The sequence below is a fragment of the Pseudorca crassidens genome, chromosome 3, assembly GCF_039906515.1.
Source record: "Pseudorca crassidens isolate mPseCra1 chromosome 3, mPseCra1.hap1, whole genome shotgun sequence".
NCBI lineage: Eukaryota > Metazoa > Chordata > Mammalia > Artiodactyla > Delphinidae > Pseudorca > Pseudorca crassidens.
In genome coordinates this window covers 156562631-156588196 of record NC_090298.1, presented here as the reverse complement: position 1 = coordinate 156588196, position 25566 = coordinate 156562631, and the positions used below count along the sequence as shown (strand labels likewise).

Genomic DNA, 25566 nt, shown 5'->3' with positions numbered 1-25566 from the left:
AAAATGAAATAATTAAAATCCATACACTTATATGAGAAATTGGCTGCAGGAGGGTCTCAAGTCTAGAAGTATATCAGACCTCTATACTACAAAACCTCATTTTAAGAATATATTGATTAGTCACTTATTTGAATTTTATCATCCTCAGATTATATATTCCCTGATAGGGCAAATAGGAAAATAAGTGATTTTTTTCATCTCCTCTATACACTATTACAAAGAATAATTTTCTACCATCTTGAAATTTTTCAAAGCTTTTTGAGAAACACACACAAATAATTTGGATTTAGTCGATTTTATTTACAACTTGTTTTTTTTTACATTTCAGAGCATTACACAATTACATTTTCTCATTTTCTGACCTGCAAACAGATACCTTAAATGGAAATATTTTTTAAAAATTATCAAACTAGGTACATCCAAAATGCAACAATTACATATATGACAATTAATTCACAAAGTGTAATTTACCAGGACGTATCCTAAGAATTTAGGAAGAGCCAGTCAGGAGAAATCTGACCAAATTTAGCAATCACCTATTTACATATCCAAAGACAAACCTATCTAACGTCCCAAACCAGAAGTCTGAAAGTTTTTGTTAAGTCCCCACTGGACAAGAGAGAGAGCGATGATTCAGACCTAGCCAGCCTTGACAGTCTTAATCCCAAATACTGGGCTATTTCCCCAGCGTGCAATTCAACAGCAAGCATCTCAGTTTGTCAAACATCTTACGTATCAAACTCCCATGCCATTATGCACATAGAAAGGCTAAGTGTTCATTAATTAAAAAACAAGTAGTCATTAAATATCCTCACTATTCCCCCTAGCTCACCCGCCCTTACTATGATCCCAGATATGCAACCTGTGTCACATAGTGACAGGCTTTATTTGATACATGTATCTATGCGTACACACACACATATATTTACATGTGTGTATATACGTATACACATACACACAGTACTAGGTACAAATGGCAATTAACAGTCCCTGCAAAAATTCATTTTCAGTTGAGGCTATGGCTCCTATGCCTTGGGGTGGTTTTAGACTTCAAAACTGAAAAATACTAAAATCTCACTTCCTTAAGACAAAATTTGATTGCTTGTTCAGTTTAAGCTTCTCAGTCTAAAAATGGCTGTAAGGTTAAGTATAAAAAAGCAGCCAACTGAGTGCAAGTTCTCTCCCCAATTTGGCCAAGCTATCTCGTAGTTACCCCTAACTAGACTAGAAAATCTGTGGCACCTTCCAAAGGTTCTTGCCTACCTTACTGTCCATGTTCACGTTTCAAACTGTGTCAACAGAGCCCGCACTTCAGGGGTCAGCTGTTGGGCAGCCTTAGCTGCCTCTGTGATAGCCTTGCGATACAGGCCCTTTCTCTTCTTATTAAAGCGTGACTGGAAGTTTTCTAAAAAGGGGGAGAGTTGCGAAAGAGCCAGGAAAGATGTTGTTGGAGACCCGAACCATGAAATACGGGCCTCCTGTCGGACTAAAAGGCCGTTATCTTTCCGGCTCACAGTTATAGTAAGAATACGGGCTGGCCACCAGGGGAAGCCATATATCTTGGCCCAAACAATGTCCCCTACACATATGGTCCTGCCGTCTGGTGTGACGCACTTAGAGACGTTTTTGGAAAAGACTTTCATTTTCAAGGAATTACTGAGCTTTTTCTCTTCCTTTGAAGAGGAGGAAGTAGAGGATGTGGAAGGTGCATGCATACAGCCTGGAGGAAAATCAAAGCTTTCAGAAGAACTACACTCAGAGTTGGAGGATTTCAAATCATCTGTGCTATCAATGCTACACACTGAAGCACTGGAAGAGTCAGACTTCTTTTGATTTAGGGTCATGTAAACAGAGACATTGCTTTTGCTGCCCTTTTTGCCCAGTGTCTGTGGTTCATCCTGCTCACCAGGCACAAGCACTTCAGTTGTGTCCTGAACCTCACTGCTGGCCTCTTCAGGGCCTTTGGAGGGACTCTGATTTTCTGAAGGGGCCTCACCTGCTGAGCGGGTAGAGGTGCAGCGGGACTGGGGCTTTGGTGCCATCTTGCCGCTCCGCATTTTCTCCAGTCCTGTCTTCAGAGAAGAGTCATTTTCTTCATTCCTGTACCTCTGTGGTTTTAAACGAACCCGGGGTGGAAGGGAACCTGAGCTAGGATTCTGGTATCGACGTGTGAAATGGACTTTTGAATGTGCATTTTTGGACGTAGAGGTTTCATTTTGCTTCTTCTGTGCCTTTTCTTTGGCAATTTTCAGCACTTCCCGAGCTTTTGCATGATCCATGTTCTTATTCTGGAGCACTTTTTTAGTACTTAACTGAGCTTTTGATGTATTTGCCTGAGCAGAAACTTTGACTACTCTGCCTCTGCTGTGAGCAATATTTGAAACCTTAACCACAGCATTTCTTTTCTGGCTTTCATTTTGGTTTTTCCCATCCACCTTATGGTCAGTTTTCAGTTTTTTGTTCACAGTAGTTACACTTTCATTTCTCCGTTTTTTATCTTCATATTTAGAAGAGTCACTTGCACTACTACCTTTTCTAATTTCTTTTTTTTCAGCAACGACACTGTTTTTACACTTGTCACACAAGACTTGTCTGGGTCGTAGTTTAATAGCATTCATTATTGAAGTAGGTTCTTCCCTGTACATTTTTCGTTTGGGTCGCTTAATTTTCCGAGGAGGTGGCTGAGGTATTGATTGGTTATATGTGTCCCTGATAAACAAAGGGGGAGGATAAGGTGCTCCTTCATGGAAGAGAGGTGGTGGTTTGCAAGTCCACAGGCTTTCGGCCAAGCTCAGCTCAGGAGGCGGGACAGGAGGAGGGTCTTCGGGAACAGCACCATTCACGTCACGCTTGACATCTGTCCCTTGGAATGTATTATTTTGGAGCTGCATGGCTTCAGGTTTATCCTTATATTCCCTTTTGGGAAATACTGTCACAGGGATCCCATGGGGCCCAAACCTTTGAAAGAAATGAAAGGAGAAAAGAAGCCATTAAGTTAGTATCTATAATTCAGTTTCTTGAAACACCACCTAATGTTTATTTATATGACCTTTCCTGAAAACTATTTCACTTTAAAAAACAAAACCAAAAACCTAAAGACAACCTCCCCGAGTGCTAAAGCCCTCCATTTTTGGGGGGCTTACATTTTAGGTCTACACTCAAAAAGAAATACTCAATAGTTGCTCTAAGCAATGCCATAATAGCTGATGTTATTTAAAATAGATCTTTCCAGTCTTGAATCAGTAAGGATGTTCTATCAGATAGCTTAATAGTTAATATCATTTGATATAATGTTCGCTCAACTATAGACAACATGTCTAGTAAATGCAACTATAAATTTGTAACATACGTATCTTCCTCTGGTTATAATGGCTTTCAAAAGCTTCACAAAACAAATATAGCCCTAACTACCCCAAAATATTGAATCAGTAAAATTCCAACTCAACTTTATTGTTTAAACACTATAAAGATTCAAAGGCATTTGCTTCTCTACTGTTCTACCCTAACTCTTAAGGCCTTCATCCAACCCAGCCACCCCCCCAAGAAAAAAACCACAAAAATACTAGAAATTCAGATACTCAAATAACCTCAAAAGCAGACAGTTATAAGGCTATAGCTTTCTAGCTTTTTAAAATCACATCATACATTAAGAAATATTTTCACATTGCAATCCAATAAAATGTTTATGCATGTATACATGCATGCACATAAATACACACACTTAAGCAAAAGTTTCATTAAATACTTGACCTTATATTATGTGATACATAATTATATTTTTTTTCTACCCTGGTCTATTTTCATTTGTTTTGATGCTAGTCAGATGCATTAAATGGATTTCAAAACTCCCTTACAGGTCCAGACCCAGTTTGCAAAGCACTGGTATAGAACACAAATCTCTACAATTATCAGTTTCTAATAAAACAGGGGTCAAATAACCTTGTTTCTCCTGTAGACTTAGAAATAACTGTGGTTTAATCTGCCTGGGCTAAACATCAAGAACCCTTAAATCTAAACTTGCTATACTCAGATTCCTGCATATAAAAATAAAATCAGACTACCAAATGATTTCATCATGTACATGCTAACATGCTAATTTTAGGCACTCACTGAGTCAAACAGTACTGAACACAATACAATTCTAACACCAATCCTCTAAAGCAGAGGTGCTTAGAACCTAAGGACTGGCTTCAAGTAGTCGGGTAGAACCCCTGACATTATTAGATGCAAATGTTTTGTAAAGTTCTCTTTTTCTGGACAATGAGTCTTGGTTCTCAGAGTCTCTAAAATGTCTTTACGTCCCCAAAAAGGTACAGAATTCTTTGTTGGAAAGAAATCTTGAGATTAAGTTTAGGGCTGCAGATACACCTAAACTTGGTTAGGGGTATAGGAAGAGCCAACACCAGGATATCTGGTTCCAACACCTAAATGGTTTTTTTCTTTAAGTCTTGTTAGCTTGGCTACCACAAACCAACAACTTTTAGCAAATACAAACCACAAAGGAAGAGGAAAGCCTTTTTACCTGGAGTGGGACAAGTTTGGGTTTGGGCTAATCCACAAAGGAAGGACACATTCCTCACTATACCAAACTTTGCAAAAAGTAGCTTTCAATTCAACTATACTTCAATTAAAAATAAATAAATAAATAAATAGCTTTCTATTCTAGCATCGTATTTCGTACCCAAGTGTTTGCTTCCTGACTACTTAACTGCAAGGCACTTTGAGCATCTGGCCTTAGCTTATATGGAGGTGTCAACAACCACTTTTTCAAGGTGACAGGAAGACAAAGGTTATTCTTGTGTTTTCATCTAGAGCTACATAAAACAATATAACTTATGAGATGAGACCACTATTTGTATTAACAATAAAATTTTCTAACTTGTATAAGAAGCCATCATTTTGTCCCATTACACTTTCACTTGTTTCCATAACTGAGATAATAAATTTCCTCCTCTTATTAGGAATAACTAAACCTCGAGCATCTTAAAGGTTTTTTTACCAACTTTGTATCCTGAAGCAGTACTAAACCTCTCTAAATTCAGTTTTTGCATATGTAAAAGGGAGTAACACTATTTCCTACCTTAGAGAATTCAGGGGAGGATTAATAGGTCAACAAATGTTAGCCATTTTTCTTGGCTAAACTTTATTTAATTTAGTTCATTTAAGTAATATGATCTTACTTTCAACTAATAATTTACCAGAGTTTGGGATCCTTTCTATAACTCTAATTCATTATCTCAATGTGAGGATGATCCAGCCAATTACTTTAAAGCTGTTTATATCAAATAAGCTGTGAAATCTGATACGTCTACCTTCATGGAGTTTAATAAGAACATTAATATCACTTCTGGGTTTTTCTTCTTCCTTGCCTTTCCTTCTTAAGAATATAAAATACAAGGATTAAATGTTTTTAATAACATAGGGAGGCACTTAACTGTGTAATGATGAATGGAAACTGCAGGCACCAAAAGAAAAAGGGAAAATAAAAAGACTGGTAATTGTGGGTAGTGGATTGGCAAAAGCAGAAAAAAAATTTTTTTTAATTCATTTTTAACATCTTTATTGGAATATAATTGCTTTACAATGTTGTGTTAGTTTCTGCTGTATACCAAAGTGAATCAGCTATACATATACATATATCCCCATATCCCCTCCCTCTTGCATCTCCCTCCCACTCTCCCTATCCCACCCCTCTAGGTGGTCACAAAGCACCGAGCTGTGATCTCCCTGTGCTATGTGGCTGCTTCCCACTAGCTATCTATTTTACATTTGGTAGTGTATATATGTCGATGCTACTCTCACTTCGTCCCAGCTTACCCTTCCCCCCACTGTATCCTCAAGTCCATTCTCTGTGTCTACGTCTTTATTCCTGCCCTGCCACTAGGTTCATCAGTACCCTTTTTTTTTTTAAGATTCCATATATATGTGTTAGCATACGGTATTTGTTTTTCTGACTTACTTCACTCTGTATGACAGACTCTAGGTAGAAAAATATTTTTAACTAATAATAAAACTTCCTCAAAGACCAGAAGGATAAATTATTGTAAGAGGAAAAGGGAAATCAGTGTCCCACTCCATCTTAGTAATCATTCTGTTTCCCTTCCATGGAAAACATTTAATACCATGGCCATGTTTTCAAACTGACTGTGGAGAGGTTGGTTGCGAAATCCAATTTCATGGGTCACAGCTATGATTTAAATTAAAAAACAGTGTAAGTGTATGTAACTGCAATGAATCTGTTTCATGTATCTATGTATATACAGGAGTCTACAGATAAAATATATCTGTAACTATGCTCAAAAGTTTGAAAGCCACTGACTTATGAAACTATTACCTTAATAAGAATATAAAGTAGCAACAAAATTATGGTCTCCTAAAACCCCTAAAATCTAATTTCTCAAATATAGTCGGGGAAATCTGCAACACAACAACACTCGGTGATGTTTGAAAATGGAGATTCTTAAGCCCTGCCCCAAGACTGAATGGTAAGACTCTCCTAGGGTGGAACCCAGGATCTAAATTTTTAGCAAGCATGTCTGCTTTAGCTTTTTCTAAGGTGAAGATATTTATGTCCCATATGAATGCTCACCAAAGAGTGACCTCAGCAGAGGAAGAATTTAATGATCAGTGGAGATGTGCAAAGCTGACTAGTGTCCCTTGCTTGAGCTTTTCCTAAAAGAACTTTTTACAAATACTCCATGAGTTGAGTAGTAAGACTCAAACTATCTCTGCTCCTTCCCCTCCCCTTCTTTGTGCAGCATGAGTGTATTTATTAATGTATTAGTGACTCATTCTAACCCTTACCCATTTACAACTTTTTGTACCCAAAATTTCTAAAGGAAAATTACTCAGGTATTATGGCTTAATTTAAAATAGCTTTTTGGGAAAACTAGGTAAAATATATGAGACCTCTCGGCACTATTTTTGCAAATTCCTGTGAATCTATAAAAAGTTTTAAAACTAGCTATCATCTTAATAATTTAGGAGTAGTGAGTGTCAAAATTCTGAGGAGGGAGAATACTGGGGCTTCCTAGTTATTTTTGTGTCAAAGCAAGAGAAAATCACTGTGAAAAAGAATCTTCAGCGGGCTTCCCTGGTGGCACAGTGGTTGAGAGTCCGCCTGCCGATGCAGGGGACACAGGTTCGTGCCCCGGTCCGGGAAGATCCCACATGCCGCGGAGCGGCTGGGCCCATGAGCCATGGCCGCTGAGCCTGCGCGTCCAGAGCCTGTGCTCCGCAACGGGAGAGGCCGCAACAGTGAGACGCCCGCGTACCGCAAAAAAAAAAAAAAAAAAAAAGAAAAAAGAATCTTCAGCTAATGTAAATGGGAAACAAATGCTCAGAAAAAAAGTTCAGGCGTGTTAGTTGAGACAGGCCCCAGTGTTCTTTCTGGACCAAACCTCCCTCCAATAAATATATCAAGGAAAGACAAAAAGAAAGCTTTCCCTCTCTTTAATTCTTTTCTCTTAAAGAAGCTACAGTAGGAAAAAATTACATGCAACTAACTCATTTAAAAAAAATCTAGATGTATTTCATTTCAAGCAGATGTTTTCAGAAACTACCTCCCTCCTTAAATTAGCAACAGGTTCAATCATAAAGGAGGGAAAACTGTGAAGCAAGCTTATCCTGTTTCACATTGCATCTCTGCAAGATTGGTTATTATGGCAGAGTTTAATCTCAGGACAAATGAAATTAGTTCACAATAGAAAATTTTACAAAATAAAATGTATATCTACGCCTCAAAAAATTAAAAATACAAGCCACACATCCACTTCTGGGTATATAGCCAAAATAATTGAGAAAAAAGGATCTCAAAGAGATATCTGCACACCCATGTACATAGTAGCATTCACCATAGCCAAAACGTAGAAACAGCCCAAATGCCTCTTAAAAGACAAATGGATAAACAAAATGTGGTACATACATACAATGCAACACTATTCAGCCTTCAAAAAGAAATCCTGTCACATGCTACAACATGTATGAACCTTGAAAATATTATGCTAAGTGAAATAAGTCCATCACAAAAAGATAGTGTATGATTCCACTTATATAAGATATCTGAAGTAGTCAAATTTATAGAAAGAAAAAGTAGAATGGTTGCCGGGGACTTGGGGGAGAGAAAAATCAGGAGTTGTTTAAGGGGTATAGAGTTTTAGCTCTGCAAGATAAAAAGTTCTGGAGATCTGCTTCACAACAATGCGAATGTACTTAACACTGCTGAACTATATACACTTAAAAATGATTAAAATGGGCTTCCCTGGTGGCGCAGTGGTTGAGAGTCCGCCTGCTGATGCAGGGGACACGGGCTCGTGCCCCGGTCTGGGAAGATCCCACATGCCACCCCACATGCCACGGAGCGGCTAGGCCCGTGAGCCATGGCCGCTGAGCCTGTGCATCCAGAGCCTGTGCTCCGTGATGGGAGAGGCCACAACAGTGAGAGGCCCGCGTACCGCGCAAAAAAAAAAAAAAAAAAAAAAAGATTAAAATGGTATATTTTATGTTTTTTACCACAATTAAAAATGTTTTTAATTGTCTATCTACCTAACGAAGAGGGGCAAGTTTGACGAGAAGCAGTGTATTTCCATGATAGTAAAGGAATTATTAGTCCAGGGGAAATAGTAATTACACTGGAGAATAACAGGACAACACCCTGACCTGAGGAAGGACTCAAGTGAACATTCACCAATGAGGGCACATGAAGATCACATGCCCACAGATATGGTGCCCTGAGCACACAACATTGTGTGTATAACCTGAGCCTCTCCTAAGCAAGTATCAGACAACCCTAAATTGAGAAAGAGTCCCCATTACATATATTCTATATTATATTGCAACTAAATGCCATAATACATGATCTTTTACTGGACGAAAAAAGTTTTAAAGGACATTTCTGAGAAAATTGACAGAGTAATGAAATATGGGCTACAAAACAGATAAAAGTTCTCTTATCAATGTTTCCTGAATTTGAAAACTATATTGTGGTTATGTACGAGAATATCTTTCATCCTGGGAAATAAATACTCAAGTAAAATCAGTGCATCTAGATAAAGAGTTTGAGTTCTCTGCTTTGAAATTATTTCAAAATAAAGTTTAAAAATTATTTTTAAAAGTATAACCTTAAATTTAGTTACACCTCAGTTCCATCAAAACTTTCAAGGAGGGACTTCTCTGGCGGTCCAGTGGTTAAGACTCCGGGCATCTATTGCAGGGAGCACGGGTTTGATCCCTGGTTGGGGAACTAAGATCCCACATGCTGTGGCATGGCCAAGAAAAAAAAAAAACTTTCAAGCAAAGAAAGTATATAAAAAAGATTTGTTCTACTTAAGCATAAATGCCAGCAAACTCACCTGAAGTACCACTAAGCGCAAAATCTATTCAAATACAAGTATGCTAATTAGTCACATAGTATAAAACTAGGTCCCAACCCTAGGACCTAACTGCAGTAGGTGAGACCACAGTCACTGCCAAAAGAGGCTATAGACTAGAGGGAAAGAAAGCACTGAGGATTAGTGATTAGGCAATGAGCTTTGCAGGAAACTGACTACACCTGGAAGGGTCCAAGCACATTAAGCAAAACAGTAGAGGCAGAGTGGTTGCCCATTTCTGAATGTTGGTAACCAACTTAAGTTAGTTTAAAAAAGTGAAACACTGAGGTGCAGAAAAGCCAACAGGTGAAAAGATGCAGCGTAGGAATTACCAGTCAGCAAACAGCCCCCCTCCATAGGAGACAGGTAAGGATTCAGAGACTTAAACAAGCAATAATATACAGATAACCATCTGGTGGAAAAAGAGGGCATGTTGGTGAGTGTATTAAGGGAGGGTTAGGTAAGAGTGTGATGGATGAAGAATACTAGTCTCAAAAATAAATAAATAAATAATGGTTCTGAGGAACCTAGGGGCAGGACAGGAGTAAAGAGGCAGACTTAGAGAATGGACTTGAGGATACAGGGAGGGGGAAGGGTAAGCTGGGACTAAGTGAGAGAGTGGCATGGACATATATACACTACCAAATGTAAAACAGATAGCTAGTGGGAAGCAGTCGCATAGCACAGGGAGATCAGCTCTGTGGTTTGTGACCACCTAGAGGGGTGGGATAGGGAGGGCGGGAGAGAAGGAGACGCAAGAGGGAGGGGATATGGGGATATATGTATAGCTGATTCACTTAGTTATAAAGCAGAAACTAACACACCATTGTAAAGCAATTATACTCCAATAAAGATGTTAAAAAAAATACTAGTCTCTTAAAAAGACAAGACCAGTGAAGGCTTCTGATTAAATATAGTGATGGGACCAAAAGTGTACATCACTTTGTTAAAAAGTTTAGCTGTACTAGTCTGTTTCCACCATTTAATAAGTACAAAGAACACAAAAACATCTTCCTTTCCCTAACTTTGAAGTATGTCATTCTCAAATGTGAGCCCTTCTCAATTATGGTTTTTTTAATTTTTATTTATTTGGATGCATCGAGTATTAGGTGGCTCGTGGGATCTTTCATTGTGGCACGAGGGCTTCTCTCTAATTGTGGCGTGCAGGCTCCAGAGCACACGGGCTCAGTAGTTGGTGACCGGCAGGCTCTAGAGCGTGCGGGGCTTAGTTCGTGCTTAGTTCGTTCACGGGCTTAGTTCATGCGAGGGCTTAGTTGCCCTGCGGCAATGTGGGATCTTAGTTCCCCGACCAGGTATCGAACCCTAGTCCCCTCCATTGGAAGTCGGATTCTTAACCACTGGACCACCAGGGAAGTCCCTCAATTATGATTTAGAAGCATGTAAGAAGCAGAGAGACTGTAAGGACTAAATTTCCCTAATGAGACTATAACTTTCTCTTCATGACAAAGCCCATAATTTCCTCATAAGCCACCTGCCCCAAGGGGTATTGGGAAGAAAAGACTGAGACACATCCCCTACCATCCATCACAAAACTCCTAGTTATCTCATTCTCTCGTAAAATATGTCATCCTTCCTTATTAAAAGGGGAAAGTCATACTTCACCAGTATTACCTGAAGCTTCCACAGACTTTTTCAAGGTATTTTGAAGATGCAGATTATACTGTAGGCCACAATACATTTAGGTTGAGTGGCTATTCAAGCAAACCCATTTAAGTGACTATAATAGCTGCTGTCATCTTAGTGCTGCCACTTAGTAGCTACTTCATAGAAGTATTATTAGCTAACAACTATATAGCATTTACTATGTGCCAGGCACTATTCTAAATACGTACTTATTTGCATCAGTTGATTTAATCATCACAATTTATAGCTGATGAAACTAAAGCACAGAATGTAGTGGCCTTCCCAAGATCACACAGCTAGTGAGCAGTAGAGCCAGGACATGAACCCAGGCAGTCGGCCCAGTCAGGTTCTTAACCACTACTACTACTATTACTGCTTCCCTCACGTCAAGTTACTTAACGCCCTTCCCTCCACCTCCACGCCCCACTAAGGAAGTGGAGGAGCTGACAGGTACACATACTCTTTTCTGAACCCCATGGAGGTGAAAAGGCTTCAGAATTCAGAATTTTCCCAGTTTTCAAAAGATAATAAGCACCCTATCATCAAGCATATTACTATTTCAGCAGTAAAATGAAATGAAAGAACATTCACGCTAAATGGGATAAATACATACAATATGCTCACATAATTTCAGTCAGGTTAGGGTCTGCCACCAAAAAATTAACAGGAAGTTCAGTTTTCAGAGCTTTTTGGATATTGGAATTGCAGTTAAGTAACTTGACAGAATTGTCAAGATTAACTTCAAGATTAATAAATATACATAATTGCTTACCATACAGCCTAGTACACAGTAAGCAGGCATGATACATGGTAATTATTATTAGAGTAAAATTAAAACATACTCAACTTTGTTAACTAAGTGAATGGATGGTGTTTTTAATTAAAAGCCCCAAGTATTACAAGGGCAATCTGCAGGGACTGTGGGTACCCAAATGGGTGAGGAGGGAGGGAGGATGACTTTATCAACATACAAACAAAACATCCACCAATTATGAACAAGAATGCCAGGAAGTATCTTTTAAAATTAACTGAGGGTGGGCTGCATAAAAGTCTTAAAAGAACATCTCTGTAACCATAAGAATTTACTCAATCTTTTAAAAAGTCTATGCAATCCCCTTTTACAAATATAGCTTTGCTTTTGGAGGGAGGGAAAAAAGAAGTTAAACCTGAATAATTCAGATTTTAAGCTCCCACTCACGTACCTTCAAACAATCCTCTAAAAACAACTTACCTGGATATTTTGGAAATAAAGATGGAAACAACTATAGAGAAAACACTGACGCTTCAGCCTTTTTAAAAGCAAAAATAGTCACAACATCTGTATGGTACTCATACTATTTAACTCCCTAACAGTAAATTCTTCTTTTAAAATAACCATCCAAGAAAATAATGACCACAAAGTGGCAAAATACTTTTAAGAGCAGACAGATGTTGACTTCACTTTTGTACAACATCACTTAGAGAAAGATACTTGACATTTTCCCAAGAAAATGAACACTGATATAAAAGAATCTTTTTAATTATTAACATAAATACTCATCACAGCTTTCAAACACTTGAAAAGAATTCCCTTGGTCCTGGCCCTAAGACACCAATAAGCAGTTTTACGTTCTCTATGTTTCCAGTATGATTTCTATGTACTTTTGATATTTCTTTTTTATTATGTCCAATAGAGTCTACCACACAGAGGTCTAAGTTATTTCTCAACAGATGGACTTTTTCTAAAAGGCAAATTATTCAATTTATTTCACTATTTCTATTTTACCAAAAACAGGTTGTCCAACAACTTACTATATGTTAGTCTTTAAATTCTTTTCCAATTCAATCATCCAGCACTTAATGCTGATCTCGAGCTCAACAAAATTCAAATCTGACATTTTGTGATTCCTCCCATGATGAAGTGGACTCCACTGTTGCCAGGGCCAGGCCAACCAAGGCAAAACATTTAAGACCTAGGACCATATATGAAGAAGAAACCCCATTTTCAAAAATGCCTGAAGAATTCACTAAATTGAACTGAAGAGCAATTCTTATTTTAAAACCAAGCAGCTATTCCTGGTTGAGTGAGGAACAGAGCGCTCTGCCATTTCTACCTACCAGGGTAACTCCCCACCAAAATCATAAGCTACATGGTAATGGCAAAATATAGAAATGTATTAGAACAGGGTTGTTATCAAACCTTAGAGAATTGTATATCATTCAGAAAAGCATCTTCAATTTCTCAGTGCTTTCCTAGTCAAATCACAAAACGTAACTCTCACAAACTGCTGTGACTCCCAGCTGTTCATCTTATTCCATAAGCAAAAAGGCATCTTCGATACACCTACTAATATCTACCACTTATAGTTTTAGGCAATTTAATCTCTCTGAGCTTTCCTGTCTTTATCTGTGAAATGGGTATTAATAGAATTTACTTCATTCGATTTTCTAGAGTAAAATGAAACAATGTACACAAAGTGCACAGTGCCTAAAACAGGAGTGGGAAATACATAGTAGCTATTATTAATTACAAAGTAAAACTTGGCAACCTTCCTAGATGGTGGGAATAGGCAGAAAAGTGAAGTCAAATACTATAGAAGGTATGTGTTTTAAAAAGCTAAAAAAACATTATTCTGTTTTAAGGCCACTTGGTACAAAGGGAGAGAGACAAAAATTATGGACTACTTAAATTTCTAGCGGGCAGCCAGATTTAAGAAACAATTTGCAAGTCTAATTACCAGTTCTACAAAAAGTATCTGGATCTGCCACCCAAGTGGCCCATCCCCATATGTACTGCTTACTTTACAATTACATTCCAATCAAATTACCCAACAACTTAAAAAACAGGTTTAACAAATTTACGGTCTCATTATTTTGGCAAAACTATCCCCTAAGTCAGTTATCTCCAAATATGCTCTAAGAATCATCTGCATCGGAATCACCTTGTTAAAAACAAACTGGTAGAGTGGAGCTCAGAAATCTTAAGCACATTTGTTTTGAGAACAACTGCCCAAAAGATGTTTAGCCAAAACATTCTATATTAAATGCACCCAGAGTATAACTTAACCTCCACTTTCCTGCAAGATCTGCCACTATAGCAAGCTCTGTTCTGCTGGTGTGCCTGAATTAATCTGGGAATTAAGGTAGAACAGGACGAATAAATATCAAGAAATAAGGATGCACTTCAGAGGCACAAATAACTACTAAGAACATCTTTCATTTTTAATCAATGTGAAATTAACTCAGCCGTAACAGAGAAGATGAACACATAATACACAAATTCTTTAATGGCCCCCCACAGAAAAACTGATCTTATGAAGATTAAACCTAGTTTCATCAGGAGCTTTGCTTTAAAACAGTACACTGTGAAGTATGGTCTTATTTACACATAAAAGGCTGAAAATTAACCTTATTAGATACCCAACTCCAATAAAACATGCCTGGAATAATTTGTGTGTAACACATCTAGTTACCTAGTTCATGAAATTTATTTAATACTGTGATGTTACACAGAGTCCTTACATTCAAACTAGACTTTTAATGTCCAACAACTACTCATTTCCAAAAAAAATAAATCACTGCAGTCCAACAAGTGATGAACAGCTCACTCTCAATACTGTATATACTAGTACAGCAGTAGGTGTCCTAAAGCTGCCTGGGTCAGAAGGTGATTAGCACTTGTCTCAATGCTATTTCACTGTGGAAACCCTTTATCAACATCTTGGGGTATAAGCAGAATAATCATCAAAAAATATTAAAAGTGTTTTAAATAGGTACAACTCAACACAATCATTCAAGCATACTACTTGAGGGCCTAAATTCTCAACCTGGACACTTACTATAAGCTACTCATACCACTACTCACTGCTTCACCAGAATGGCTGTATATTTTTCCCACCAAAAGTAGGGCTATTGCACCATACGTTTCATGATCTCTGTAAAGAAAAAAAATCATTGTCTTGGTTTATATTTCCTTAAAAAAACAAGTAAATCTACAACTTGTCTTAAGAACTTAGTGAAATCTGAAGATTTCTAAAGAAATCACCTCAATTCTTTTTAATGCAACCCGCATACACACACAGAAAAGGCAGTATTTGTAAAAGATCAATTCTGAAATACAACCAGCTACAACCTTTAATAAGCATGTACCACAAAATTAAAATGCACAAGGGTTTTTAAGCATAAGCATTTACTTCATGATCCCTTAATTCGTATCACGTACCAAAAAAATGGAATCAGAAAGGTTTCTCAGGATTTCAAAGCAGCTTTATAACTTTAAAGATGTGGAGAACAGTAACAAACAGTTTAAATGATCCCTCTTGTAGGAAGCAACCACAGGTCCCATTAAATATGTCCCTTCAAGAATAGACTGAGAAGACTGAGAAACTACCATTTCAGAGGACTGGGCTGAAGGCTGGTTAAATTCTTCTAGGTTTGGAATTACTAAAGTTGGAGGTGTGTTTAAGGGATAGGCCTAGAAGTTTGCAGGCAGGCAAGAGATATCGTACCATTTCTACTGACCCAAAACAAGGCCCTTAGGGGACTACAGCTGTCCCTTCTGGTTGCTCTTGAGGGAAAAGGCCTATTTTAAAAACGTTATGGAAATGCATCCAAGGGGATGCAATCGGAAAAAAATCCAGAACGTGGAAAATTCTACCAAAAAAAGTCTATGGAGGGCTTCCTTGGTGGTGCAGTGGTTGATAGTCCACCTGCCGATGCAGGGGACACAGGTTCGTGCCCCGGTCCGGGAGGATCCCACATGCCGTGGAGCGGCTGGGCCTGTAAGCCATGGCTGCTGAGCCTGTGCGTCAGGAGCACCGCAATGGGAGAGGCCACAGCAGTGAGAGGCCTGCATACCGCAAAAAAAAAAAAAAAAAAAAAAAAAAAAAGTCTATGGATTAACAAATCAACTGCAAGGAAATAAAAGTAATGGCAGGAGAACTACAGATGAAAAACTCAGGAAACTTCTCAAACAACTGCAATGTATAAACTTTACTTGATTTCTAATTTGAACAAAACTTAGATGTTGATTTTGAGACACTGCACATGATGATGTAAAGGAATTGTTGCTATTAATTTCAGTGTGACAACAGTAGTACAATTGAATTTTTAAAGTTCTTATCGTTTTACAGATCTCTACTGAAATACTTATGGTAAAATTATATGTTTAGGATTTGCTTCAAAATAATCCATTGGAGGTGGGCATACGATGAAACACATTTGGCTAACAGCTGATAAATGTCAAAGCAAGGGACATTCATTTACCATAATATATAATACATGGATGTTAATTTACCATAATAAGAAAATTAAACAAATATTATGGTACAACCACTGATTATTCTGTCTAAAATAAGATAGTTTAGCAACCTGAAGGAATGCTTATTATATAATGCTAAATGAAGAAACAAATGTACCTATGTCAAAATTTCAAAAGCATAAGGTTAAGGAACAAAAGAGAATAGGAAGACCAAACTGAATTTGTGAGTTAGTTGATTATCTACTTTATCTACTAGTATTAGACTACTCTCATTAGACATTGCTAATGAATTCAGTAGGCAGGTAATTTAAACCACCTAAGAGAGCTGCGTATAAAACAATAGTGGAGAGGCCTAGAATAAACTAGAGAATGCAATGCATACCTCAACTTAAAAGCATTCAAATAAATACTCCACTACATAAAATCCGTTTTTAAACAGATATTCAAATATCCTCATTTTTAAGGTGACCAAGTCATTTATTTGCCAAAGCAAGCTACTTTGAATGAAGAAAGGAGGTAAGAATCAAACCAGGATGGTACAGGAAAACCAGACCACCTGGTCACCCTATTCACTTTATCTATATAAACTGAGGCATTAAGTTTGTTTGCTTATTTGTGCTTAAAGTGAACTGCCTAAACTCAAAATGAATTAGCCTCATACACACTAGAGACTGAAGCCCAGCGAGGCACAGAGATTTGCTCAAAGTCATGGTGTTAATTGAAGAGGCAGGTGCTACAAGTCAGCACCCAGTACCCTGACACTGTCCAGATCAATCTACTATTTAGTACCATTTTCTTCTCTTTAGGTTTTGGTTTTCTTAAAATTACATGTGTCCTGCTCCTTTTTTCCACAAAAAGAGTCTCTTCAAAATGTGGTCATCAAATAATTCTAAAAATAAGGCAAAAAAATAATACAATAACAGGAAGGTGAAGAATGTCCAACAAATGCTTACAAAAGCAAACTCCTGATTAATCCACATGTATATGAAATCCTGTACTCTAAGATCCAACACTTTTTCTACATGCTGGACAACCCTAAGACATTTCTGTACCGTGCATGATGTCAGAATAAAAAAATTAATAAAAGCAGTAACTGGACGCTTGGAAGACCGGAGAAAAGCACACATACATTGATGCACCTAGTAGCCTCCCAAATGTTAATTCTTTCCTGATTATCTCACTGAAGAGGCAAGAACCAAGACCTCAGAGCCTACTACATTCCCAATAGACAGCTAAGGAAATGGGGAGTCTCCAGAGCAGCTTCTATGGCTATGAGCTGACTAAAGAATCTCTTTGGCTCCAACACCCATACACAACCTCTGTATTATCCCATATAGCTATTAACATCAAGATAAGCACTATATTTCAGAAATATGCAATTCTTTACTTACTGCTTAACAGGAAATCTGCCAGCCCAACTACCTTCCTAATATGAAATTAGAAAAAGCATAGACTTTAAAATCAGATCCAACTTACATCTGAGCCCTTACTTTGCCATTTACAAGCTAGCCAAACTGAAGGAACTTCAATTTCCTCCTATATAAATGAAAAATACCACCAGAGTTATGGAGGTTAAAGCATGCGGTACAAAGCCTGGTACTTAACAGGCACTCAGTAGGAAGCTCTTGCTTTAATTTTTATTTTATATTGGAGTATAGTTGATATACAATATTGTGTTAGTTTCAGGTGTACAGCAAAGCGATTTAGTTATACATATACATATATCTATTCTTTTTCATATTCTTTTCCCATATAAGAGGAAGCCCTCGTTATTTCTACCTAATGGTTTCATTCAATGGCCAATTCAAATAGGATACAAACTATTATTTTATTTTTTATTTATTTATTTTTTGGCTGTGCCGCCTTGCGGGGTCTTAGTTCCCCAACCAGGGATGGAACCTGGGTCCGGGCAGAGAGTACAGAGTGCTAACCACTGGACCGCCAGGGAATTCCTGATACAAACTATTTTTAAAGCAACTGATGACTACAGTCACGGTCTTGGTAAAGTCTGTAAAGAGTTATCTCCTGTATCATCGGTTAACCCCAAAACTGTGCATGAAAGTATGCAATCAACGTAAGCACAGATTACAAAATATATTGGCAGATCTATTTTTCCAAATTATATTAAATTATGAAAAAAAAGATACTCAACTAGTCAATCACTGGTCCAATAATAATTCCTTGAAGTGCTAAATTTTAAAACCACTGCTTTATTTCCTCACCACTTCCACAATGTGTGTGACTCCCATATAAACTTCTAGAAGGCACAGACTGTGTCTCATACATATAATATTCAGAATAGCTAGGAGGGTGCCTTATACAGATGTGCTCAATAAATATTTGTTGAATGAAAAGTTGATATGGTTCCCTTAATGGCGTTTTAAAAAATACTTTAATGACAGGATCCTTTCACTTCAAAACATTAAATTGCAAAAGGTTCATAATAAGAACAGCACCCCCAACAAAAGAAGCTGCTGTTTATAAGCACTGTAGGTAAAACAGACCAAAACTCAAAAAACGAATGGCTTTCCCTATGAAAGAAAATTTTAAAAAACAAAACACCAAGACAATGAGCACCTCAAAAGAGGACAGCACTGTCCATTCCATTTCCAGAAACAACTTACCTTTTTGCACCTCCCTTTTGCAGATTTGAAATCCAGATTCTCACACAATCACTGGCCTTCGCTTCTGTTTGATTCAATAGCATACACACTACTGAACATACATTCTCTCTCTTGCTATTATTAAATACATCAGTACTGGTCTTATTCTGCTTTATAATTCCGAAAAAAAAAGTGCAAAAGTCCTAACCCAAAATTCTTTAAAGAAAAAAAAAACTAAGTAAAAAAATTTTTTTGAGATTTAACAATGTTTGAAGTAACTGTAAAGGCTCCCATCTTTTCCCATACTTCAATTATGTATTTTAAATGGCTTTCTTCCCCAAATGAGAAGATTCTTGTGTCTTGATGGGAGGGCAAGCAGTTACAAGTAAAACGTACTAAAATAAGCCATTTCTCAACAGGTGAGATACCATCAGAGTGTGTGCTGTTGCAGGAAACAGAATGGAGAGCCGTGAATGGGAGTCTCTGCACTTCATATCTGCAAAAGAAGAGAATAAAAAGGTTAACTCTAGACTTAGAACAGAGTATCTTCATCTGTTTAAAGCAATGCCCATAAACAATTTAAATTTAAAAATGAAAATGTGCTAAAACAAGAGGTTTGTGGGTGAACTCAACCATTTAAACTGTATCTACAGTTTTAGAAGTCAGTATCTTGACACTTTTATACCACACCATCTTGATATTAAAGGTTTAATAAAAAATCCCATCTCTTCTTTAGACTTTTCTTAAAGTTATCATTAGCCAATTAGCCAAATGTGCTAGGGGGAATTAGTTCTAACCGTAAGAATAACAGTCGAAGAGCTCATTTTTAATAAACGTTCTTCCCTTTATAAGGAGCGGCAGTTAACCTTTTGGGAACCCCAATGCTCACACCCCTTTCTCCGACCTCATTAAAGTTAAAGGTTAATTTGAGAACAGCGCAATCTCCCGTACCCAGCACCGCGTTCTCTGCGAAAATCCTTCTGCGTTTTGCACTGACCCACCCGCCGCAGTGTGGGTGAGCCAGGGCCAGGTCACGGAAGGAGGCCGGGGTTGCCGGGGGGTGGGGGTGAGACCCGCGAGCCCGTCAAGCACCCGCGGCCCCCCCCCCACCCGGCGGCACACCTGCCTCGCAGGCGCCCACCTGGGGCAGGGACCGCCCTCTGACAGCCCCGCGCGCCTGCCCCACTCGGAACGCGCGCCACGCGCCACGCGGGACCCGAGGGCGGCGCAGGCAGCTGGGCGCCGGAGAGGCGGGAGCCCGGCGTGAAGGGGCCGCCCGGGCTCGCTCCCTCCCCGGGGACCGAGCGGACCGGGGCGTGCTGGGGGCGGGAGCGGTACCTTTTGGACAGATCCATGAGGACCCCGGAGAAAAGCTTCTCCCCGAGGCGGAACGACACGACGAGCGCGTCCTCAATGATGTGGTCCAGCGTGACCCGCACCTCCGAGCCGGGGATCAGTTGCGACACTGCGGAGTCCCCACCCGCCGGCGGCACGAGCGCCGGGGCTGAGGGCTGGGGCAGCGGCGGTTCCTGGCGCTCCTCGGGAGCCGCGGGCTCCTCGGGCGGCGATGCAGGGGAAGGTGAAAGGCCAGGCCCTTCCTGTGGCGCGGCTGCCGCCGGCTCCACCACCCGGGCGGGTAGCTTCTCCTCAGGCTGCAGCTCCGGCCCCGCCGCCTCCGGGCTGCGGGCTAGCTCCCCCGGCGGCGGTGGCGGCGGCGGCGGCGGCGGCGGCGGGAACGGCGGCTCGTCGGCCTGAGGAGAGGACTGCTGCCCGTCGGCCTCGCCGTCCGGCACAGACGCTTCAGTGGCCGTGACCGGGAGGGGGTCAGTGCCGGCCTCGCTGCCGGGAATGGGCTCCATCTCCGGCTCGGCCTCGCCGGCGCCCCCCTCCCCGGGGGACGCTGCAGTCGCTGCCGCCTCTGCAGCTACGGCCGCCATTTTCTTCCTGGCTTCTCTCTCCTCCAACTCAGTCAGTCTACAGCGGCGGCGGCGGCGGCAGCGCTGCTAGGTTCCCTGGGCCTTCCCCTCCCTCCAGCGAACAGTTTTGTCCCGCCCTTACCCCGATGCTTGTTATTGGCACCGCGCCATTGGTTCTGTCCTACAGCCCTCCCGCACTTGCAATATTCCATTGGCCAGGTGGGGACGTCTATCATCCAGTCAGTCCATCCCTCCCATACAGAGTAGGAACTTCTCATTGGCCGGACTAGTTGTCAAATGTCGAATCTTAGAGGAGGAGTGTGGGGCGGGCTCAAAGGGGGCGGGGGGAAGTCAAAAAGCTGAGCCTTATACTTATTGCCTCTTTCTATTGGATGGAAGACAAAATGTAGTCTTATGGTTGGCCTATGCTCCTGCCCATTATCAGCCAGGGTTTCAGAGGTGGGATAAAGGAGGGAATCACGTGGCGTGCCTGTTCTTTCAAAGGCTACGGAGGGGAGGAGTAACGAGGTAATGAGGGAGGGGAACCGCTTCCCAAGAATCTCTGCGCAGAGGTCCTTAGAATAAATGTTATTTCTGGGCGCGGACCTGCTTGTAGCCGCGTGTGGGCACGACAGGCTTCTTTGGGAAGGACAACTAAAGTTTGAAGATAATTCTACAAACAGTTTTTGAGCTCCTCCTATGCTAGGCACTGTGCTAGGTGCTGGGGATAAAATGATGTGCAAGACGTTCTCCATAACCTCATGGCAGCCACTTCAGCTCCCACACAAGGGGTGTTTCCTTGAGTTCTCTCCACTTTCTAGGAACAATGTACCTACTTATTTCAAAGTAGGAAAATGCTAATGAAAACAGGAAGGATACCATGCACACTGGATTAAGCTGATGAATGTTCCAGAGAGCAGTACAGAGGCACTGCTGAACTTCCAAGTGAACACCAATTTTCAACCCAAATTCACTGGAAAGTGGTCGCACCTGGTTACTTGCTTCAGCCTTTATCTTTCCTTGCCGCTCGTATGCCACAGGTGCAAAAAGCCTCTGCATCGTCCTAATGCCTCTACTTCTCTATTCCCACTTTAAGTTTCTTGATTTGTTTTGTCTGGAAGAATCTGCTGAACCTGTTTCTTTCAAAAGACTCAGAGTGAGCCTTTTCTCCAGAAGAGATTGTAAGCACTGAGAATGCGTGCAGGAGCGAGGAGAGAAAAGTTGCCAACATGAGGGGGAGTAAAAAATGAAATTCTAAAGACTAATTACAGCCAACATTTATTGGGCACCCCCTATGTGCCAAGCACTAGTACAAACATTTAGTATAACACCTCATTTAATCCTTACAATACTACTATAAGGCAGGTACTATTATACCCATCTTATAAATAAAGAAATTGAGGCACATAAAGGGTGCTGAAGGTCACTCAGCTAGTAAGTTGCATAGTCAGAATTCCAGTTTTGTTTTTGTTTTTTTTGGGGGGGGAGATAAATTAGGAGATTGGGATTAACAGATACACACTAGTATGTATAAAATAGATAAACAGCAAGGACCTATTGTATAGCACAGGGAACTATACTCAATATCTTGTAATAACCTATAATGGAAAAGAATCTGAAAAAGAATATATATATATATATATATGTATCTGAATCACTTTGCTATACACCTATAACTAACACATTATAAATCAACTATACTTCAATTAAAAAACTAAAATAGCAAAAAGAAAAGAAATTCCAGTTTTACATTGAAAGGACTGAAAATGGGAAAAAGTAACTATTACCATATGCTCTATTTCAAGCCCTGGGGCTCTTGGGAAAGGCACGTAGGAAATCCCAGTCAGGGCAGGATCAGCATCTGCAAAGTAACAGAAGGAAATAAATTTACTGAGTGTCCACTCTGTACCAGAGATTTTCCCATAAGCTCTCATTTAAAATCCTGTGAGTTAAGTCTTCTCCCTCTTTTACAAGTGAGGAAACTGATCCTTAGCCAGGTTAAAGGTCTTCTTGTCAGTCACACAGATAGCTAGCAGCAGATCCTATAGAACCCAGGTCTTCCCAAGTACATGATTGTTTCACTCATTCACTGAACAAATAATTTATCCCCTGCAGGCTAGATGCCTGCAGAAAACAGCCATGGATCCCACCTTACAGAGTTTTTGCCATGATCAATTTTCTATATTTCAACATAATTAATTAAACATAACACATAGTCCTATGAAACGTGTAGACCCATACTGAGTTCCCACATTGTATAGTATCCCACATGGAGAAAAATACAGTTCAGGTCCTACGACCTGATTACCTCTTGCAGTAATTCATTGCAAGACGCTGCAGTAAATCATTTAAATTAAGGATTCATAGCAGATGGTGGCATATCAAGTCACCCTTCTAAATCACCATTTTCAGCCTGCAACTCAAGATCCTCTACTGGCTCCCTATGTTCACATCAAGTGTATCCTCTTCTGCTTGTCATTCAAGGCCCTCTCTGTTCCTACTTTATCTTTCAAGGTCTGTTCTCTACTATTCTTCAAGCTTTCTAATACTGGGAAGATCTTTCATCGATTTATTCCACAGATAAATATTCAAGGCCTACTATATGTCAGTTACTGGGCTAGGCAGTTAGAAGCCATGCAGAAAGAACATGAAAGCCTCCTTGGAGTTATTTTTCTAGTTAGGGAGCTAGAAAATAAGCAGTGAATAAATAACATGATTCACAGATTATGAGCAATGCCATAAAAGAAATCAATAGGGTGAGGTGATAGGGAATAGCTGGGGGAGGGGCAGAGAGTGTCTCATTCAGATAAGGTGGTCAGAAAAGACCTCTCTGAAGACAAGCTATTTTAACTAAAATGCAAAGGATAAGAAGGAGCCAGCTGGGCTTCCCTGGTGGCACAGTGGTTGAGAATCTGCCTGCCAATGCAGGGGACACGGGTTCGGGCCCTGGTCCGGGAGGATCCCACATGCCACGGAGCAACTGGGCCCATGAGCCACAACTACTGAGCCTGCGGGTCTGGAGCTTGTGCTCCGCAACAGGAGAGGCTGCAACAGTGAGAGGCCCGCGCACCGCGATGAAGAGTGGCCCCCGCTTGCCACAACTGGAGAAAGCCCTCACACAGAAATGAAGACCCAACACAGCCATAAATAAATAAATAATTTAAAAAAAAGAAGGAGCCAGCTATTGACATTGTTGAATGAACACTTGGGTTAAAAGGAGCAGCAATTGCTAAAGTCCTGTGGCAAAAGAGGGCTTGGCTTACTCCAGAAACAGGAAGAGACCAATGTGGTTGAGGAGGCATAAGCAAGAAGATAAGTAGCGGAGATAAGGTTGGAAAGGAAGACAGGAGTCAAATCATATTTTATGTACTGCAAATACAAAAATGAGATTCTGTCCTCGGAGGGTTCCATATGTACTGGGACCCCAGCTTTTACATGTGCTGTTGTATCCTAGTCTCTCCTGCCTTCTGTCTCCTCCTGGCATAGGATCAGCATAGAAGAGGCCCTTGGTATTTGTGGAATGGATAGCCACATGATATTTGGTGCTGAATGGATAGAGGTTTTCATGAATGATTGGAAGGTTGGATGATGTCTTAGTCCATTCATACTGCTAGAACAAAATGCCACAGACTGAGTGGCTTATAAACAACAGAAATTTATTTCTTACAGCTCTGGAGCCTGAAAATACAAGAACAGGGTGCCAGCACAGTCAGGTGAGGGCCCTCTTCCAGGCTGCAGAATTCTTATTGTATGTTCATTGGCAGAAGGAGGCAAGGGCGCTCTCTTGGACCTCTTTTTTTTTTTTTTTTTTTTTTTTTGCGGTACGCAGGCCTCTCACTGTTGTGGTCTCTCCCGTTGTGGAGCACAGGCTCCGGATGCACAGGCTCAGCGGCCATGGCTCACGGCCCCAGCTGGTCCACAGCATGTGGGATCTTCCCGGACCGGGGCACAAACCCGTGTCCCCTGCATCGGCAGGCGGACTCTCAACCACTGCGCCACCAGGGAAGCCCATCTTGGCCCTCTTTTATAAGTGCATTCGTCTCTTTCATAAAGGCCCTGTCCTCATGACCTAATCACCTCCCAAAAGCCCCACCTCCTAATAACCATCTGGATGGTTAAGAGTTCAGCAAATGAATTTTGGAGGGACACAAACATTCAGACTGTAACAGATGAACAGCTGGTTGATTGGACAAATCATTGAATAGATGGATGGATGGGTGGATGGAGGGGTGGATAGATGAATGGCAGGGATAAGGAATCCAGCTGACTACCCAAGTGCATCCTCACTGTCACAAGCCGACTTTGATCTCTGAGCTCTGTGCGTACTACAGGTTGGTGGCTAAAAACTCAGAAAGTAGAACGAATGAACCTGTATGTGACTCCTCAGTTGGGCTCTGACTAGCGTATGATCTGGGCATAATCTTAGGCAAGTTGCTTAACTTCATTTATAAAATGTCTTAATAATAACTACCTTCCAGGACTTCCCTGGTGGCACAGTGGTTAAGAATCCGCCTGCCAATGCAGGCCCACACAGGTTCAAGGCCTGGTCCGGGAAGATCCCACATGCCGCGGAGCAAGTAAGCCTGTGTGCAACAACTAGTAAGCCTGCGCTCTAGAGCCCGTGAGCCACAACTACTGAGCCCGCGTGCCACAGCTACTGAAGTCCGCACACCTAGAGCCTGTGCTCCGCAACAAGAGAAGCCACTGCAATGAGAAGCCCGCGCACCACAACGAAGAGTAGCCCCCGCTCACTGCAACTAGAGAAAGCCTGTGCGCAGCAACAAGGACCCAACGCA

At 40.6% G+C, this 25566-nt stretch overlaps 2 protein-coding genes across 8 annotated transcripts in view; both read right to left on the bottom strand.

Moving 5' to 3' along the window:
* PWWP2A (PWWP domain containing 2A) overlaps positions 1 to 20940 on the bottom strand; it is a 33244-nt gene extending 12304 nt beyond the window's left edge. For 2 of the 7 annotated variants that reach the window (XR_010942360.1, XM_067732966.1), the window contains exons 1-2: positions 20193 to 20935; positions 1997 to 2958 (exon numbers count right to left, since the gene is read on the bottom strand). Coding sequence is in view for 6 of the 7 variants with exons in the window: in XM_067732966.1 (XP_067589067.1) it covers positions 1997 to 2958; positions 20193 to 20791 (1561 nt within the window). In the remaining variant the exon portion in view is untranslated. Of the gene's footprint in view, positions 1 to 1263; positions 2959 to 14830; positions 14910 to 18875; positions 19279 to 20192 lie in introns of those variants that run through there. The other 5 variants (XM_067732963.1, XM_067732964.1, XM_067732969.1 and 2 more) reach the window with 4 other exon arrangements.
* A 1667-nt stretch (positions 20941 to 22607) lies between these two features.
* CCNJL (cyclin J like) overlaps positions 22608 to 25566 on the bottom strand; it is a 157068-nt gene continuing 154109 nt past the window's right edge. The window contains exon 8 of the transcript XR_010942359.1: positions 22608 to 22631. The gene's annotated coding sequence lies outside the window, so the exon portion shown is untranslated. The remainder of the gene's footprint in view (positions 22632 to 25566) is intronic.